The 20,894-nt window shown below is 46.3% G+C and overlaps 1 protein-coding gene across 17 annotated transcripts in view; it reads left to right on the top strand.

Annotated features, from left to right (window-relative positions):
• Positions 1-20,894, top strand: part of LOC144486965 (stromal interaction molecule 1-like) — a 138,309-nt gene that overhangs the window by 43,725 nt on the left and 73,690 nt on the right. For all 17 annotated transcript variants that reach the window (XM_078205001.1, XM_078204993.1, XM_078204997.1 and 14 more), the window contains one exon: positions 4,576-4,706. In XM_078205001.1, the coding sequence (XP_078061127.1) occupies positions 4,576-4,706 (131 nt within the window). The remainder of the gene's footprint in view (positions 1-4,575; positions 4,707-20,894) is intronic.

Here is a 20,894-nt window from a genome sequence, read left to right as displayed (position 1 = left end):
GATTTGGATGAAGGAATTGAATGCAATATCTCCAAATTTGCAGACGACACTAAGCTGGGTGGCAGTGTGTGCTGTGAGGAGGATGCTAAGAGGCTGCAGGGTGACTTGGACAGGCTGACTGAGTGGGCAAATACATACTTAGCAAATGCAACATAATGTGGATAAATGTGAGGTTATCCACTTTAGTGGCAAAAATAGGAAGGAAGAAAGATGTGCTGGTTAGGGTGCATTGGCCATGTTAAATTCTCCCTCAGTGTACCCGGACAGGCACCGGAGTGTGGCAACTAGGGCATTTTCACAGTAACTTCATTGCAGTGTCAATGTAAGCCTACTTGTGACACTAATCAATAAACTTAAACTTTAGTTTAGGAAAAGGGGAAGTGCAACTTGTGGAACAGTCACTGAAGGTTGGCATGCAGATACAGCAGGTGGTGAGGAAAGCTAATGGCATGCTGGCCTTCGTAGCAAGAAGATTTGAGTATAGGAGTGAGGATGTCTTGCTGCAGTTATACAGGGCCTTGGTGGGGCCACACCTTGAGTATAGTGTGCAGTTTTGGTCTCCTAGTCTGAGGAAGGACATTCTTGCTATTGAGGGAGTCCAGAGAAGGTTCATCAGACTGATTCCTGGAATGGCAGCACTGACATATGAAGAGAGACTGGATCGACTGGGCTTGTACTCACTGGAATTTAGAAGAATGAGAGGGGATCTCACAGAAATATATAAAATCCTGATGGGACTGGACAGGCTCGATGCGGGAAGAATGTTCCTGATGTTGGGGAAGTCCAGATGAAGTTAATGTAGGATTGGAGTCTCTCGGAATCAGACCAGGGTAACAGTTGCTTTCCTTCCCTAAAGAACATACGGTTGGGGTTTTCACTACAATCTGATAGCTTTTTCTATTTCCAGTATTTTAAAACTAAATTCAGAATAAATCAAATCAAAGCAAACAACCCCAGCTGATCCCATCTGTTCTCATTGCTAAAATCCTTTGTTTCTCATATCTTTTTGAATCTGCTCTGTACCCTCACGTGTATTTATGTATATCATAGACAAAAGGGGGTGTACTCAGATTATTTGGCAGGAAATTTGGCATGTCAGCTACGACTCTCACCAACTTTTACAGATGCACCATAGAAAGCATTCTTTCTGGTTGTATCACAGCTTGGTATGGCTCCTGCTCTGCCCAAGATCGCAAGAAACTACAAAAGATCGTGAATGTAGCCCAAACCATCACGCAAACCAGCCTCCCATCCATTGACTCTGTCTACACTTCCCGCTGCCTCGGCAAAACAGCCAGCATAATTAAGGACCCCACGCACCCCGGATAGTCTCTCTTCTGCCTCCTTCCGTTGGGAAAAAGATACAAAAGTCTGAGGTCACGTACCAACCGACTCAATAACAGCTTCTTCCCAGCTGCTGTCAGTCTTTTGAATGGACTTACCTCGCATTAAGTTGATCTTTCTCTACACCCTAGCTATGACTGTAACACATTCTGCACTCTCTATGAACGGTATGCTTTGTTTGTAGACCACGCAAGAAACAATACTTTTCACTATGTTTATACATGTGACAATGAATCAAATCAAAATATAAGCCCCTGTTGTTCAACTGCTCTTCCACCATAGATGCTCACTGCACGCTAACTCACACAATGAGCCATGCAACATCAGTGCATTTAGGTTTCCAGAGCTGCACCAACATTGTGTGTAGGATTCCACTGCTCAGTAATGTGCATGTGAAATGTTCATACGGTGGTCAATTAAACAACCTGCATTTATGTAGCACCTTTAGTATGTGAAAGGCTCACAGGGAAGTAATCAAACAGAACTTTCACACCAAGTCATAGAAGAAAATATTGGGGCAGGTGACCAAAGGTTTGGGTAGTGAGGTAGGTTTTAAGGAGTATCTTAAATGAGGAAGGAGAGATGGAGAAGTGGAAAGTATGAAGAGCAGGACCTAGAAGAGGATGCAAAACCTGACCCAAACTGTCCTAACTATAGTTAGTTTTCAGGTTAGTAAGAAGTAATCCAGTCGTTCATTTGAATTCTTCATTGACAAAACTGGATTTGAAGTTAATGCTGTAATTAGGTTACCTGTTAGACATTTACCTTTGTGTCCAAGTGTGTTTGTAAAAGTTTTAATCGATGGAATTTGCATTTATAGAGTGCCTTTCACAGGAGTGTTTTTCAGCTATTCAAGTACTTCAGTAGTCTGTTATAATGTAGGGAATTATTATGGAGGGAATTCTGACACTCAGTCTGCGCTTAGCAAGATTCACAAACACAGGGCCAGTGGGCTGACGAATGGCAGATGGAGTTTAATTTAGACAAATGCGAGGTGATGCAATTTGGTAGATTGAACCAGGGCAGGACTTACTCAGTTAATGGTAGGGCGTTGGGGAGAGTTACAGAACAAAGAGACCGAGGGGTACAGGTTCATAGCTCCTTGAAAGTGGAGTCACAGGTGCACAGAGTGGTGAAGAAGGCATTCAGCATGCTTGGTTTCATTGGTCAGAACATTGAATACAGGAGTTGGGATGTCATGTTGAAGTTGTACAAGACATTGGTAAGGCCACACTTGGAATACTGTGTGCAATTCTGGTCACCCTATTATGGAAAGGATATTATTAAACTAGAAAGAGTGCAGAAAAGCTTTACTAGGATGCTACCGGGACTTGATGGATTGAGTTATAAGGAGAGGCTGAATAGACTGGTACTTTTTTCTCTGGAGCGTAGAAGGCTGAGGGGTGACCTTATAGAGGTCTATAAAATAATGAGGGGCATAGACAAGGTAGATAGTCAATATCTTTTCCCAAAGGTAGGGGAGCCTAAAACTAGAGGGCGTAGGTTTAAGGTGAGAGAGGAGAGATACAAAAGTGTCCAAAGAGGCAATTTTTTCACACAGAGGGTGGTGAGTGTCTGGAGCAAGCTGCCAGAGGTAGTAGTAGAGGCGGGTACAATTTTTTCTTTTAAAAAGCATTTAGATAGTTACATGGGTAAGATGGGTATAGAGGGATATGGGCCAAATGCGGGCAATTGGGATTAGCTTAGGGGTTTTAAAAAAAAAGGGCGGCATGGACAAGTTGGGCCGAAGGGCCTGTTTCCATGCTGTAAACCTCTATGACTCTATGATTCTATGACAGGACCGGATACTGTGGGCGAAATTGAATTTTTGGGTGTTGTGAGGCCCCTTAAAGTTCTGAAATGGAAGATGTAGCGTGTGCAACGCTCCTGATGCCATGTTGGTAACACCTAATGTTTCCCCAAAAGATACTGAATTGGGAAACTCTTAGCATCCGGCAGTGAGTAACATTGATCTGATGCTAGTGCTGCCATTTTGGAGCAACCAGCTTTAACCTAGCTTTGACAAAGAGTCATCTGGACTCGAAACAGCAGCTCTTTTCTCTCCTTACAGATGCTGCCAGACCTGCTGAGGTTTTCCAGCGTTTTCTCTTTTGGTTTCAGATTCCAGCATCCGCAGTAGTTTGCTTTTATCCCAAGTTTTAACCTACGTCCTCTCTTAACCACGTTCAGCTGAACATCACCTTCAGAATGCATGATTGTGGGAGAGTATTAAAGGGGGGGGGGGGGAGATGAAGGGGCCTGAAAATAGGAGAAGCAGCAGGTTCCATGATATGTGGGTGTCGCCGGCAATCATTCCCTACCTCTAGATTCCCGAAGGTAGTGGTTGTGGCACGTGACAGTTTTACATCTGTTGAAGGAGGCTTCTATTGATCTAATATAGCCTGGCCCTCGTGCCAATTCTGCAAAATAAAGGTAGAAAATTGTGGAAACACTCAACCGCTCTGTGAAGAGAGAAATGGAGTTAATGTTTCAGGTCTGTGATTTTTTTCATCTGGATGAGTTCTGAAACGTTTACTCTGTTTCCCCCTCCACAGATGCTGCTTGACCTGCTGAGTTTTCCCAGCATTTTCTGTTTTTATTTCAGATTTCCAGCGTCTCCAGTATAATATTGTTTTACAAAGCGATGGTTCACATCTGTGGACAGGAAAGCTCTTGACAGAACTGCTTCACAAAGCAACTGGACTGGAGGAATTTATTCCACTCATCCCCCGCACTGCGCTGTACTGAAATCCAGGTGACACGACTGTGTAGACAGACCTTCATTAAAAGGCTATGTTTTGCAACCACGGAGCATTTGAAGCCTCTTAGTTTGGTTCCTGGCCCAGCTCTCATTCTGTGTTACTGCACAGCCTGCAGTGGAGTGAGTATCTGGTTCTAATACATCAAACGCTTGGCTGCCAGGGATTAGGATGTCTAATGTCACACTGCCCTTTACGTTCTTATTTCAGAAGTGATTGCTACAGCGGAGGAAAGATACTTTTTCAAAGCAGGCAGAGTTGACATCTGTCGAGTGCTTGAGAATCAAATCTGAATATCTTAAAGGGTTTGGAGGCAATGCAGACACAATGGCCTCCGTAACTCTGTTGTGTGTGCAGACCCACCCCAAGCAATGGTTGTTAATGTTGATGGATTTTGTTGCATGTATTTTCTTCAAAGAGAATTGCTGGGATTGAGATTGGACTCCAGTCTAATTCTGTTTTTCCCCTTCAGACCTTTGCAGGATTGATGAAGCCTCGTGCCACATTGAGGAGCAGGTGCTGCGCTTTGAAGCCATCATGAGTATTCACAAGCAAATGGATGACGATGCCAATGGAAATGTTGATGTGGAGGAGAGTGATGAGGTCAGTAAGAGTGCAATTGCAACTGTCGACACTTAATGCTAACAATTCAAATTCGTCCCTTGCCCACGCTGGCAAGAAAGCAGCAAGATCCCGGGTCCCAGCAAAGAATAAAAACAAATTAGGAGATTATGCTACTGTTGTCTAATTTACTTCCCGGGGGTTGGCTGTCCTTGTGTTTTGAAAAGTTGACAATAAAATGTTCTTAAATTATTTAATCTAATGAACCTCCTTTATCGGAAGTGTTTTCAGTTATTTTGAAGTCTAGCGGGACTGGTGCAAACATCATGTACTCAGCTCTGTCTGTATACACTTTGTGTTTCTTTGAGTTATATATCGGTTTCCGATCGGATTCTGGATTTCTTTTCTCATCTGGAGCCCCAACGTTGAGAAGAAAATAAAATCCAGAGCCTCAACTCTTAAAATAAGTGGAGGAAAAGCCATCAATGCAGTGGGAAAACATTGTGACAAAAATACAAAACTCTGAGCAGGTTGAAAGAAAACATTTACTTAGCGTTTTGAAGATGGGCAGACCACCAGGCTGCAGGAACGTCACAGTGTGGTGAACTGCAGTAACTGGGATTCTCTTATAAAGAGTCGCTGTGCTCTTAAAAGAGAGCTACTACAACAAAGAAATAAAAAGAATTGCAAATAAAATTTTCTTTGAGTAAAAAGGAGATTGATTGCCTATCAAGAAATAGTTTGGAAAAGAAATTCAAACTACAGATCCAACTAAAAAAAAACAAATAACACAAATTAATAAAGAGAAAAAAAGACAGGAGAGGAGGAAAGTTAATGAAAGTACTCCGGTTTAATCACTGGTAACTCCAATGGTGGGCAAAAAGGCGTTTGAAGAAAATGTGGGAACATGGAATGCTTACAGAGAGAGATTTCAGTGTTACCTGGCTATGAACAAGATACTGGATGAACTTAAAGTCATCACTTTCTGAACCTTTACATTGCTACAGAGCCTTGTCCGTCCTGAGAAGTCAAGTCAAAAAATCCTGTGAGGGACTGAGCAGGGTTCTCGAAAGTAATATCTCATCTAAACCACTGACAGTTGTTGAGAGATTCTGATTTAGTCAAAGGAGCCAAGAAGAGGGTGAAAATAGATCGCAATTTGTTACAATGCTGAGAAGGTTAACGGAGAACTATAAATATGGCTCAATCCTTGAAGACACTGTACGAGACAGACTTATTTGTGGACTTTGGAATGAAGCAATTCAAAGGCGATTGCTCACGGTAAACTCTTAAACATTAAAACTCGCCGTTAAGATCTCAGTGTCTGTGGAATTGGCCGTGAAAGAATCTTCCCAAATTGGAACTGAAGCCAAAATACACAAGATGGGAACGGAAGAAAGAAATCTCTTTACAATGCAAGCATAGCATAGGTGGCACACTCTCCACATGAATGTTGGAGCAGAGAAAATATCTGTAGAAGCTGTGGCAAGAAAGGCCACACAGCAGAGGTGTGTTGGAGACGGCAGATTTCTCCAACCCCAAAGGTGTGCAAATGCAAAAACATGGCAAGTTCTAAAAAAAAACGGTCTACATGATATCTGATTTCCAATATGATACCGGGCTAGGAAAGGTTCAAGAACTTAAACTAGGTGCCCTATCCATGAAAGAGTTTATTTTGGATTTCTCCAAAGTTAGACAGACGAATAGTAAAGATGGAAGTAAGTGGAGGAGCTGCTGTATCACTTCTCCCAGAAAGCATATAAAATCAGAAGTTACACTAAAACCTTCAAACATAATCCTGTGAATTTATTCCACTGAAGGGATCTATCACGCTTCAAGTAGAAGCTAATGGTCGATCAGCAGAACTGCCTCGGCTCACGGTAAAGGGGAATTTTCTTGCACTCTTTGGAGGAGCGTGGCTACACAAAACCAAGCTAAACTGGGGAACAATTAACCAGTTGGCTGACAGCAAGTACACGCAACCAAAACCTCTGGAGAAGTATAGGAAGCCTAGGATCCATGACTGGAGTGGAGGCAAAGCTCAAGATCAAACCTGACGACAACCCTCGATGCTTCAAGGCTAGAACTGTGCTCTATGCAATTAGACCAAAGGTAGAAGTGGGACGAGAAAAATTAGTCAAGGAGGAAGTGATTTGAACCTGTAATGATGAGCGATTGGTCAAATCCAGTCATCCCAGTGATTAAACCTGATGGTTCTGTATGTATCTGCAGGGACTTTTAAGCCAATGTTAAATCCAGCACTGTGCGTTGACCAGAACCCCTTGCCACTAATCGAGGACCTATTAGCTGGGCTGGCTGGTGGTCAGCAGTTCAGCAAGATAGACTTGTCCCAAGCACCCTCCAGGTAAGGGTGCAACTGAGTCGCAACCACTGCTAATGATTGTTACCCACCAAAGATTGTTCCAGTATAAGTTTGGGAATAACATCGGCACAGGCCATATTCCGGAAATCAATGGACCAAGTCTTGAGTGGCCTCAGTGATGTCCAGTGTTATTCGGATGACATTCTAATCACAGGCAGAACTGAACAGGAACATTCACACAATCTAGAGGAAACACAGGAGCCTCTAGTGAAGTACAACCCCCGTGTGAAGAAAGAAACGTGAATGTTTCAAGTTACCCATCAGTTATCTCGGTCACCTAATAGGCAAGATGGCCTCCACAAATAAACTAAGCGAATGACAGCGATTCTAGAAGCGGCAAAACCACAATGTCTCTCAGTTGCGATCATTTTTAGGGCTAATCAATTATTACGGAAATTTTATCCCAGACTTTGCAACATTACTAAAGCCACTTCATACTTTATTGAATGCTAACCAGCAATGGAATTGGTGGAGTGTGAAAGTGCATACAAAGGAATTAAAGACATGTTCGAGCAACCTGAGGTATTGGTCCACTTTTACCCAGAGTTGAAAATACAGCCAGTGTGTGATGCATCACCTACAGGGTGGCTGATGATGTATCTCTCGTTATGGTCATTGGGGAGGAGTGGCCAGGGATTGGTCTCCTGAACGTTATCAAGTGCAAAAGAAAATTATGCACAACTTGAGAAAGAAGCACTCAACATAATATTTTGGCATTAAACGATTTCACCAGTTCCTGTATGGCAGACAACTAACTTTGACCGATCATATGCCATTGACACCATTTTTAGTTCACACCAGGAAATTTCTTCATTAGCCGCAAGTCACCAAAGCTGGGCATTGATATTTCAGCGCATCAAGTGTCTGAGATCAAGATGTGCAGCTTAGACGGGTTTGCAACGGTAAATTGACTCTCAATATCCAAAGAGTTGCAGGTTAGGTGGATTGCACAGGGGGTGGGCTTGGGTAAGATGGTCCTTCAAAGCACCGGTGCAGACTTGATGGGCCGAATGGCCTCCCTCTACATTGTAACGTTTCTATAATTCCAGCAACATCATCCCAGGTGCAAAAGCATGAGGAATAACCTGGCAATGGGTAGAGTCACGGACATGATTTTAACAGGAACATTATTGGACAAACAAAAGAAGAATCCTGAATTCAGATCTTATATAATGAAGGAATGTGAATTAACTGTTCAAAATGGAGTATTGCTCCAGGGAATCAGAGTGATCATCCTTCCATGCTTACAAAACGAATCCTGGATCAACTGCATGAAGGTTATCCAGGGGTCGCGCAGGTGAAAGAGCTTGCACAGAGCTGATTCTGGTGGCCGGGACTTGACTAACAAATAGAAGGAAAGTGGGGCAATGTCAGTCATGAGAATACAGAATACTCTACCTCTACAACCACTTCACCCCTGGGATTGGCCAAAACAAGCTTGGCAGAGGATATGGATGAACTTCACAGGACCCATTGAAGGCTACATGTTTTTTGTCCTGTGGGGAGAGAATAGAGCCAACGTTTCGAGTCTAGACACCCTTGGTCACCTAGACTTGCCAAGAGTCATAGACTCAAAATGTTGGCTCTACTCTCTCCCCACAGGTGCTGTCAGACCTGCTGAGATTTTCCAGCATTTTCTGTTTTTGTTTCAGATTCCAGCATCAGCAGTATTTTGCTTTTATGTTTCTTGCCCTAGTGGACACACACTCAAGGTGGCCTGAAGTCAGGATGATGAAATTGCTGAAACAGAACTGTAAAGGAGCGAGATGAGTTGTTCACAAGATTGGATGGCCCGAACAGCTAGTCAGCAATAATGGGGCACAATTCACATGCCAGGAACTTGTGGATTGCCTTAAGAACGATGGGATACAGCACATAGGACTGCCCCATATCATCCATCCACTAATGGATTGGCAGAGAGGCTTGTACAGTCACTGAAATATACCATCAAAGCAGCAAAAGGTGAGGGTTCGCTCTCCAGGAGAGAAAAGCACTTTCTCATCTCCTATCGGAACGCTGCTCACAAAACTCATCGGCAATGTTATTCCTGAGGAGGAAACTGAGAACGAGATTCGATCTGTTCGCACCACCTGACACTACGGCAATAGAGAGACAATAACAAGCACGAGTTACTCGCCGTGAATGAACATCGAAACTAAGGAGTTTTAAACAAGGAGAAAGTGTTTGAGCGAGATAGATGGATTCCTGATCGGTAAGGGAATTAGGGGTTATGGAGATCAGGCGGGTAAGTGGAACTGATCCACTTCAGATCAGCCATGATCTTATCGAATGGCGGGGCAGGCTCGAAGGGCCAGATGGCCTACTCCTGCTCCTATTTCTTATGTTCTTATAAACTACTCTACAAATGAGAGAAATGAAACTACTCTGCAACCATTCGAGTGAAGATAGGCTTGATTTCTTATACAGTGCAACTTGATGACGGGAGAATGTGGCGGAGACACGCGGGTCACAAAGTGAATTAACAGAGGCAGCATCAGAAAGGCTTGCGTTAGACTCCCAAGCTTGTGAAATCCCTGAACTAAGGATTACTACAGAACCGAGTTCAGATTCTACCCAACCTCTCTGGGAACTGACAACGAAGCAACTTCACAAGATGCAATACCCGGTACCCGTGAGGAACAGGCGATGGAGGATGTCAAAGATCAGACAGGAACGTTGCTTCTTGCCAAAACCAAATTGACATCCACCAAAAACACACTGGTATTAATTGTATATACGTAGATAATACTTGGTAATGTAACTGATGTTCATAGTCATGATGTGGAGATGCCAGCGTTGGACTGGGGTGGGCACAGTAAGAAGCCTCACAACACCAGGTTAAAGTCCAACAGGTTTATTTGGAATCACCAGCTTTCAGAACGCTGCTCCTTCATCAGGTGAGTGGAGAGTTGGTTTCACAAACAGGGCACATGCAGACACAGACTCGATTGTAAGGTAATGGTTGGAATGGGAGTCTCAGCAGGTAATCAAGTCTTTACGGATACAGACAATACGAGTGGAGAGAGCGTTAAGCACCGGTTAAAGAGGTGTGTATTGTCTCAAGTCAGGACAGTTAGTGAGATTTTGCAAGCCCAGGCAAGTTGTGGGGGTTACAGGTAATGTGACATGAACCCAAGATCTTGGTTGAGGCCGTCCTCATGTGTGCGGAACTTGGTCTCTGCTCAGCGACTCTGCATTGTCGTGTGTTTTGAAGGCCGCTTTGGAAAATGCTTACCCAAAGATCAGGGGTGGCACGGTAGCACAGTGGTTAGCACTGCTGCTTCACAGCTCCAGGGACCTGGGTTCGATTCCTGGCTTGGGTCACTGTCTATGTGGAGTTTGCACATTCTCCTCGTGTCTGCGTGGGTTTCCTCCGGGTGCTCCGGTTTCCTCCCACAGTCCAAAGATGTGCCGGTTAGGGTGCATTGACCATGCTAAAAATTGCCCTTAGTGTCCTGAGATGCGTAGGTTAGAGGGATTAGTGGGTAAATATGTAGGGATATGGGGTTGGGCCTGGGTGGGATTGTGGTTGGTGCAGGCTCAATGGGCCGTATGGCCTCTTTCTGCACTGTAGGGTTTCAATGATTTCTATGATTAAATGCCCTTGACTGCTGGAGTGTTCCTCGACTGGAAGGGAACACACTCCTGCCTGGTGATTGTCGAGCAGTATCCATTCATCCGTTGTCGTAGCGTCTGCATAGTTTCCCCAATGTACCATGCCTCGGGACATCCTTTCCTGCAGCGTATCAGGTAGACTACATTGGCCGAGTCGCAAGCGTGTGTACCGTGTACCTGGTGAGTGGAGTTCTCGCGAGTGATTGTGGCATCTGTGTCGATGATCCGACACATCTTGTAGAGGTTGCTGTGGCAGGGTTGTGCTGTGTTGTGGTCACTGTTCTCCTGAAGGCTGGGTAGTTTGCTGCGGACAATGGTCTGTTTGAGGTTGCGCGGTTGTTTGAAGGCAAGAAGTGGGGGTGTGGGGATAGCCTTTGCGCGATGTTTGTCTTCATCAATGACATGTTGAAGCTCCGGAGAAGATGTCATAGCTTCTCCGCTCCGGGGAAGTACTGGACAACGAAGGGTACTCTGTCCGCCGTGTCCCGTGTTTGTCTTCTGAGGAGGTGGGTGCGGTTTTTCGCTGTGGCGCATCGGAACTGTAGATCGATGAGTCAAGTGTCATATCCCATTCTTATGAGGGTGTTTTTCAGCGTCTGTAGATAGCTGTTGCATTCCTCTTTGAGCAGATCCTGTGTATACGGAGGGCTTGTCCGTAGGGGATGGCTTCTTTAACGTGTTTAGGGTGGAAGCTGGAGAAGTGGAGCATCGTGAGGTTATCCGTGGGTTTGAGGTACAGTGAGGTGCTGAGGTGACCGTCCTTAATGGAGATGCGTGTGTCCAAGAATGCAACCGATTCCGGAGAGTAGTCCATGGTGAGTCTGATGGTGGGATGGAACTTGTTGATGTCATCATATAGTTGTTTCAGTGATTGTTCACCGTGAGTCCAAAGGAAGAAAATGTCATCGATGTATCTAGTGTATAGCATCGGTTGAAGGTCCTGTGCGGTGAAGAGGTCTTGTTCGAACCCGTGCATGAAGATGTTGACATATTGAGGTGAGAATTTGGTCCCCATAGCTGTTCCGTGTGTCTGGATGAAGACCTGATTGTCGAAGGTGAAGACGTTGTGGTCCAGGATGAAGCGGATGAGTTGTAAAATTGCATCTGGAGATTGGCAGTTGCCAGTGTTGAGTACTGAGGCAGTTGCAGGCTTGATGCACGGAATGGCGGCCTCCTGCACTGTAGGGATTCTATGATTCTATCTCCCTACCTCTCGCTCCCTGTATATCTCTCTCTCTTGCTTGCTCCCTGCCCCCTTCCCCCTCTCGCCCCCTGCCCCCCTCTCGCGCTTGCCACCTGCCACCCTCTCGCACTCGGCCCCTGCCCCCCTCTCTCGCTCGCCCCCTGCCCCCCTCTCTCGCTCGCCCCCTGCCCCCCTCTCTCGCTCGCCCCCTGCCCCCCTCTCTCGCTCGCCCCCTGCCCCCCCTCTCTCGCTCGCCCCCTGCCCCCCTCTCTCGCTCGCCCCCTGCCCCCCTCTCTCGCTCGCCCCTGCCCCCCTCTCTCGCTCGCCCCCTGCCCCCCTCTCTCGCTCGCCCTCTGCCCCCCTCTCGCTCACCCCCTACCCCCCTCTCTCGCTCACCCCCTGCCCCCCTCTCTCGCTCGCCCCCTGCCCCCCTCTCTCGCTCGTCCCCTGCCCCCCTCTCTCGCTCGCCCCCTGCCCCCCTCTCTCGCTCGCCCCCTGCCCCTCCCCTGGCACGCGCCCCCTGTCCCTCCCCTGGCACGTGCCCCCTGCCCCCTCCCCGGCGTGCGCCCCCTCGTACTCTTGCTCTCTCTTTGTCGCTCCCTTCCTCTGTTTCTCTCTCTCTGCCCCTTTCTGCCTGCCTCCCCCCTCAGCCCTGTCTGAATCTCACACCCTATCTTTTCACCACAAGTTGATGACCTGCAGTGTGGCGGTCACTGTGCGGTGACCTGGGTGGCTCAGTGTGGGGAGGTTGTGCTGATTGTCTCCGAGATGGCCCACAGCAGCTGCTGCATGGATTGGTGCTGTAATTGTGATTCTGTCGAACCTTTCAGCTTGTGACAGCTCAACAATGATTTGCACTGTTTGGAAATGGCACCTTCTATTGTCTATTTACAAGCCTCGTTATTTCTAGATGTCACTTTCAGGTGCAGGGTAATTGTGAAAGTCAGTGTTACCAGGAGCTTAGCAATAGACGCTATCTATTCAGTGGCGGTTTTGGCTTCTCATGGAAGTGAAGTTTAATCTTGGTGTTCATTCTGTTTGAGATTCGGAGAGAAAGGGGGAGTGTGGTAGAGATGAAATGGAGGAAAGTGTGGAGGAGTGTGAGGAAGGGACAAACAAAGCGGTTTTGGACATAGTTTTGAGAATGCTGAAAATGCCCAAAGCTTTGTAACTTTTTCTTTGTACCTTTATTGTATTCCTCAAGCTGCGTTACACACAGTCATTCTTTGTAAGTGCAGTGACCATTACATCGTGAAAGATGGCAGCCATCTTATAAGGCTCCATAAACAGTGCGCAGTCAGTAAATCCGCTTTTGATTGAGAAAGGGAAATTGACCAAGGGAACTCTTTGAACCACTGGTACAGAAAGACAGGACTATCGGTCTGAAATCTTGACTCCTTTCACAATTATCCTGATGATGCTGTACCCCCTACACTCAGGCATCAGTGAGACAGTGATGTCACAGGACTTGAAATCCACAGGCCCAGGCTAATGTTCTGCTTTCATAGCCCCCCTCAGCTGGTGAAATTTATATTCAATTAATTATAAAACCTGGAATTGAAAGCTAGTCTCAGTAGTGGTGACCACCGAACTATTATTGGGGGCGGCACGGTAGCACAGTGGTTAGCACTGCTGCTTCACAGCTCCAGGGTCCCGGGTTCGATTCCCGGCTCGGGTCACTGTCTGTGTGGAGTTTGCACATTCTCCTCGTGTCTGCGTGGGTTTCCTCCGGGTGCTCCGGTTTCCTCCCACAGTCCAAAGATGTGCCGGTTAGGTTGATTGGCCAGGTTTAAAATTGCCCCTTAGACTCCTGGGATTCGTAGGTTAGAGGGATTAGCGGGTAAATATGTGGGGGTAGGGCCTGGGTGGGATTGTGGTCGGTGCAGACTCGATGGGCCGAATGGCCTCCTTCTGCACTGTAGGGTTTCTATGAATTCTATGAATTATAGACTATTGAAGAAACCATTCACTAAGGAAGGAAATCTGCCATCCCTACCTGGCCTGGCCTACATATGATTCCTGACCTACAACAATGTTGCTGACTCTTAATTGTTCACATGGTCAACTGGAGAGATGGGCAACAAATTCTGGAGACGTTCCATGATGATAATTAAAGATTACTGCTGTAGTGGAAACTCGTCTCCCAAAACAGATTCCCATTGTAGACTGGTGCCTTATTCTGGTTTGGAAACCCGAGCTTGCCTCCAGACTCTGGCAGCCGGGCGTAATGTGTACCACTCTCACATCAGACCCAAGCTCCAGACTGATACTCCCAGTGCCAATACTGAGACAGCTGTACTGATAGAGGTAATGTCTTCCAAATGAGACTTAACTGAGATTCCCACTCGCATTTTTATTCATTCACAGGTTGTGGGTGTCGCTGGCTAGGCAGCATTTGTTGCCCATTCCTAATTACCCTTGAGAAGGTGGTGATGAGCTGCCTCCTTGAATCGCTGCAGTCTGGGGTGTGGATGCACCCACAGTGCTGCTAGGGAGGGAGTTCCAGGATTTTGACCTGGAGACAATGAAGGAACAGCTGATGTTTTTCAGGGATGGTGAGTGACCTGGAGAGGAGCTTCCAGGCGGGGGTGTTTTATATTCTCCCACGAGAGGAAGCATCCTCTCCACATCCATCCTGTCAAGTCCCCGCAAGTTCTTAAATGTTTCGACCAAGTTGTCTCTGACTCCTAAACTATAGTGGATGCAAACCTAACCTCTCCAACCTTTGCTCACAAGGCAACCCATGATCAAACTGAATGGTGGAATGGGCTCGAAGGGCCAAATGGCCTCCTCCTGCATCTAGTTTCTATGTAACCTGCCCATTCCTGTTAATAGGCTAATAAAGCTTCTCTAAACTGCTAACATATTTACATCTTCCCTGAAGTAAGGAGACCAGTACTGTACACAATATTCCCAATGTGGTCTCACCAGTGCTCTGTACAACTGATGCCAGCTCTATAGACGAAGGACACGATTAACTACTGATCTCCATGAGTAGAAGTGGCTTCATCCACGTCTCGCTGCTTAGCATTCAGTTATTACTAAAAACACAATTACGGCCATAGTGATTGATATACTGTCTGCAATTATAGAATGGTTACAGCATTGCAATTATCCAGTTGCCTTTTGAAAGCGTCGATTGAAACTGTGTCCATCACATTCTTGGGCAATGTCTTCAAGATCCTAACCAACCAGAATGATAGAATTGGTAAGGCAGAGAAGGCAGTTGAGTCCATTGTGCCTGTGTTGTCTCTTCCTTTGCAGATAATTAATTTGTCTTTCGAAAGCCTCGATTGAATCTGCCTACAGCACCTTCTCAGGCAGCACATTCCAGATCCTAACCACTCGCTGTCTCAAGTCTCCATTGCTTTTTTTGACAATTACATTATATCTGTGCCCTCTCATTCTCGATCCTTCCACCAGTGGGAACAGTTTCTCCCTAACTGCTCATGATTTAGAACACCTCTTATCAAATTGCCTCATAACCTTCTCTGCTCCAAGGAAAATACCTCCAATTTCTCCAATCTGTTCTCATAACTCAAGTCTCTCCTGCCTGAAACCATTCTTGTGAACCTTTTCTGCATTTTCCTCTGAAGTGTGGTGCCCAGATCTGCACACACCACTCCAGTTGAGGACACACTAGTGTTTTATACAGGTTTTAAAAAACCACCTTGCTTTTGTACTCTATGCACCTAGGAATAAAATCCAGAATACGACATGCTGGGCGTAATGTGAAGTTAACTGCTCTGTCCAGCTGTCCTGCCAGCTTCAGTGATTTATGCAGATACACATGCAGCTCCCTCTGCTCCTACACCCCATTTTGAGTTGTATCCTTTATTTTATACTGTGTGAGATCTTTTTACCGGAATGAATAATTTCACGTTTCTCCATGGGGCATCTGTCCATGGGGTGGCACGGTGGCACAGTGGTTAGCGCTGCTGCCTCACAGCATCAGGGACCCGGGTTCAATTCCCGACTTGGGTCACTGTCTGTGTGGAGTCTGCACGTTCTCCCCGTGTCTGCGTGGGTTTCCTCCGGGTGCTCCGGTTTCCTCCCACAGTCCGAAAGACGTGCTGGTTAGGGTGCATTGACCATGCTAAATTCTCCCTCAGTGTACCCGAACAGGCGCCGGAGTGTGGCGACTAGGGGAATTTCACAGTAACTTCATTGCAGTGTTAATGTAAGCCTGCTTGTGACACTAATAAACAAACATTAAAACATTCCACCAGCTGGCCTGTGTCCTCTTGCAGTTTATCAATATCTTGCTCACGGTTTATGGTGCTTTTAATTTTTGTGTCATGCAAATTTTGAAATTGTGCCCAGCACACCGGATAGAAGGCTGTGCTGATTGGGTGAGGTGAAATGGTGACGGAAGTGCCCAATGTGAAACAGGAATACTGGCAGTGGGCAGTTATAAACTTTAACATGAAGCAGTCAGTGGTATCCAGCATTGGCTCGACATGCTACTCTCAATCAGTAGATTAATCCAATCTCATTGGGCTGGATTTTAATCTTACAGGTGTGTAGCAGGAGTTGGGAGATGTTCTGGCTAATAGTGTCCACCTTGGGGGAATGTGTCCTCCAAGCTTTGTTCCAGAAGGGATGCGTGCTAACAGGAGTTGGGCAAACCACCCTCAAAAGAGTTCAGAGGCAGTCACAAAGTTTGCCGGATGCCAAGAAGGGCAACACACAGAGGGATCTGGGTGTTCAAGTCCACAGATCCTTAAAGGTGGCAGCACAGGTGGAAAAGGTGGTGAAGAAGGCATATGGCATGCTTGGCTTTATTGGACGGGGTATCGAGTATAAAAGTTGGCATATGATGTTGCAGTTATATAGAACGTTGGTTAGGCCACATTTGGAATACTGCATCCAGTTCTGGTCGCCACACTACCAGAGGACGTGGAGGCTTTGGAGAGAGGGCAGAAAAGGATGTTGCCTGGTATAGAGGGTATTAGCTATGAGGAGAGATTGAGTAAACTAGGGTTGTTCTCCCTGGAAAGACGGAGGTTGAGGGGTGACCGAATAGAAGTTTATAAAATTATGAAGGGCATAGATAGGGTGAACAGTTGGAAGCTTTTTCCCAGGTCAGAAATGACAAACACAAGGGGTCACATGTTCAAGGTGAGGGGGGCAAGGTTCAACACAGATGTCAGGGGGATGTATTTTACACAGAGGGTGGTGGGGGCCTGGAATGCACTGCCAAGCAAGGTGATTGAGGCAGACACGCTGGGATCATTTAAGACTTATCCGCATGACTTAGCCACATGAACAGACTGGGAATAGAGGGATACAAACGGATGGTCTAGTTAGGAACACGTGATTGGTGCAGGCTTGGAGGGCCGAAGGGCCTGTTCCTGTGCTGTATTGTTCTTTGTTCTTTGTCTGTCACTGTATAATGTTGGGGTACAGTACTGGTGAGGATGGGTCTGGAGACAAATGCAAACTCAATTTCTGCAGATATTAAGCAGTTCTACCCAGATCCCATTGGGCTGCTGAAGTCAGCCAGTTGGTGGTTGAGTTCTGCTGGGTGTAGGCTTGTTACTGGCGGGGGTAGAATGGTGAATAATGTTGAGATGCATTAAGGTAATCTTGCGTGACACATTATGTGTTGCTTTTCCTGTAGCTTTCTGAGTCTTAAATCCTGTGTAAAGCAATGCAAATTATAAGCATGAAAGTCTGAGTCATTCCCTGCTTGCAGTGAGATTTAACCCTGAGCGTTGCATTAACATGTTGCCAAGGAGGCGAGACAGGCCTGGTACAGATACATTGACTGAATATTCCATTGTGCTGCCCAGTGTTGGGGTGTGAACGTGGTCACAGTCTGCCTTGTTCCTCTCTTTTCTTGCCACAAGTACAATTTTTAATTTTCTGGAGCTTTCTCCCTCTCTCACGGAAGCACCGCTTCCTTTGGGGAAGTGTCTGTTGAGGGGGACGGGAAGATGTCTTCACAGAAGGTTGGCACATATGATCACAGTTGGAGACCAGTACATGTTTTAAGGAAGAATGTAGATAAATATATAAACCGCAGGGAGAGTGGAGTTAGTTTCTCAATGTTTCGGTAAAGAGCTGGCACAGAGCCAAAGGCTTTCCACTTCCTCATGCTCTGCTGTTTCTCCCCCCTCCCCTCCCGAAGCCCTGTTCCTTCCCCCCTCTTTCGCACCACACCCTCACTTGTGAAGCAAAGTTAGCATTTCCAACTCAGCGGCTCCCAAGTCCTCCAGCCCTTGGAATTCCTCCAGGCTATCACTAAAACCCTGGTTCAGTTTGCATCTCCCCCACTCTCCTGACCCGACAGTACACTTCATTTACATAGAACCTAGAACAGCTACAGCACAAACAGGCCCTTCGGCCCACAAGTTGCGCCGAACATGTCCCTACCTACTAGGCTTACCTATAACCCTCTATCTTACTAACTTCCATGAACTTATCCAAAAGTCTCTTAAAAGACCCTATCGAATCCACCTCCACCACCACTACCAGCAGCCGATTCCACGCACCCACCACCCTCTGAGTGAAAAACTTACCCCTAACATCTCCTCTGTACCTACTCCCCAGCACCCTAAACCTGTGACCTCTTGTGGCAACCATTTCAGCCCTGGGTAAAAGCCTCTGAGAATCCACTCTTATCAATACCTCTCAACATCTTATACACCTCTATCAGGTCACCTCTCATCCTTCGCCTCTCCAAGGAGAAAAGACCTAGCTCTCTCAACCTATCCTCATAAGGCATGCCTCCTAATCCAGGCAACATCCTTGTAAATCTCCTCTGCACCCTTTCTATGGCTTCCACATCCTTTCTGTAATGAGGCGACCAGAACTGGGCACAGTACTCCAGGTGGGGTCTGACCAGGGTCCTATACAGCTGCAGCATTATCTTCCGATTTCTAAACTCAATTCCCCTATTGATGAAGGCCAGTATTCCATACACCTTCTTAACCACAGCCTCCACCTGCGACACTGCTTTGAGCGTCCTATGAACCCGGACCCCAAGATCCTTCTGATCTTCCACACTGCCAAGCGTCTTACCCTTAATATTACATTCTTTCATCCTATTTGACCTGCCAAAATGAACCACCATACACTTATCTGGGTTGAAGTCCATCTGCCACTTCTCCCTCTACATTATCCACAACCCCACCAACCTTGGTGTCATCAGTAAACTTGCCAACCCATCCTTCCACTTCCTCATCCAGGTCATTTATAAAAATCACAAAGAGCAAGGGTCCCAGAACAGATCCCTGGGGCACTCCACTGGTGACCGACCCCCAATGCTGAAAAAGACCCATCGACAACCACTCTTTGCCTTCTGTGGGCAAGCCAGTTCTGAATCCACAAGGCAATGTCCCCTTGTATCCCATGCCCCTTCACTTTCTCAATAAGCCTTGCATGGGGCACCTTATCAAACGCCTTGCTGAAATCCATATAAACTACATCTACCGCTCTTCCCTCTCTACGTGTCTAGTTACATCTTCAAAAAATTCAATTAGGCTCGTAAGGCATGACCTGCCTTGGACAAAGCCGTGCTGGCTATTTCTGATCATACTATTCCTCTCCAGACGTTCATAAATCCTGCCCCTCAGGATCTTCTCCATCAACTTACCAACCACTGAGGTTAGACTCACTGGTCTATAATTTTTCGGGCTATCTCTTCTCCCTTTCTTAAATAACGGAACCACATCCGCAATCCTCCAATCCTCCGGAACCTCTCCCGTCTCCATTGATGATGCAAAGATCATCGCCAGAGGCTCTGCAATCTCTTCCCTCGCCTCTCACAGTAACCTGGGGTACATCCCATCCGGTCCTGGCGATTTATCTAACTTGATGCTTTTCAACAGCTCCAACACACCCTCTTTCCTAATGTCCACATGCTCAATCTTCTCAGTCCACTGCAAGTCTGCACTGCAACTACCAAGATCCTTTTCCATTGTGAATACTGAAGCAAAGTATTCATTGAGTACCTCTGCCATTTCTACTGGTTCTATACAGACTTTCCCACCGTCACATTTGATCGGTCCTACTCCTTCACATCTTATCCTCTTGCTCTTACTTGTAACATACTTGTAGAATGCCTTGGGGTTTTCCTTTATCCTGTCTGCCAAGGCCTTCTCATGACCCCATCTTGCTCTTCTAATTTCCCTCTTAAGTTCCTTCCTACTAGCCGTATACTCTTCTAGATTTCTAACATTACCTAGCTCCCTGAACCTTTTGTAGGCTTTTCTTCTTGACTAAATCTGTTACAGCTTTCGTGCACCACGGTTCCTGTGACCTACCATAACTCCCCTGCCGCACCGGAACATTGCCGTGCAGAGCTCCAGACAAACTTTCCTTGAAAATTTGCCACATTTCTTCTGTACGTTTTCCTGAGGAAACCTCCTTCCAATTTATGCCTCTAATTTCCTGCCTAATAGCATCATAGTTGCCCTTACTTCAAATACACACTTTCCTAGCTTGACTGATCCTATCTCTCTCCAATGCTAGTGTAAAGGAGATAGTGTTATGATCACTATCCCCAAAATGCTCTCCCACTGAAAGATCTGACACCTGCCCAGGTTCATTCCCTAATACCAAATCAAGTACAGCCTCTCCTCTTGTAGGCTTATCCACATACTGTGTCAGGAAGCCCTCCTGAACACACCTAACAAACTCCTCCCCATCTGAACCCCTTATTCTAGGGATATTCCAATCGATATTTGGGAAATTAAAATCTCTCATTACGACCACTCTGTTATTATCACATCTCTCCAGGATCTGCTTCCCAATCTGCTCCTCCACATCCCTGCTACTATTGGGCGGCCTTTAGAAAACACCCAGTAAAGTTATTGACCCCTTCCTGTTGCAAACCTCCACCCACAGAGATTCCGTAGACAATCCCTCTGAGGCATCCATCTTTTCTACAGCCGTGACACTATCCCTGATCAACAGTGCCACTCCCCCACCTCTTTTGTCTCTTTCCCTGTCCCTCCTGAAACATCTGAAACCCGGCACTTGAAGTATCCAGTCCTGTCCCTGAGATAACCAAGTCTCTGTAATGGCCACCACATCACACTTC

Source organism: Mustelus asterias, unplaced genomic scaffold, assembly GCF_964213995.1.
Source record: "Mustelus asterias unplaced genomic scaffold, sMusAst1.hap1.1 HAP1_SCAFFOLD_539, whole genome shotgun sequence".
Taxonomy (NCBI): domain Eukaryota; kingdom Metazoa; phylum Chordata; class Chondrichthyes; order Carcharhiniformes; family Triakidae; genus Mustelus; species Mustelus asterias.
The sequence above is the reverse complement of the archived record's forward strand: the minus strand, read 5'-3'. Positions and strand labels throughout refer to the sequence as shown.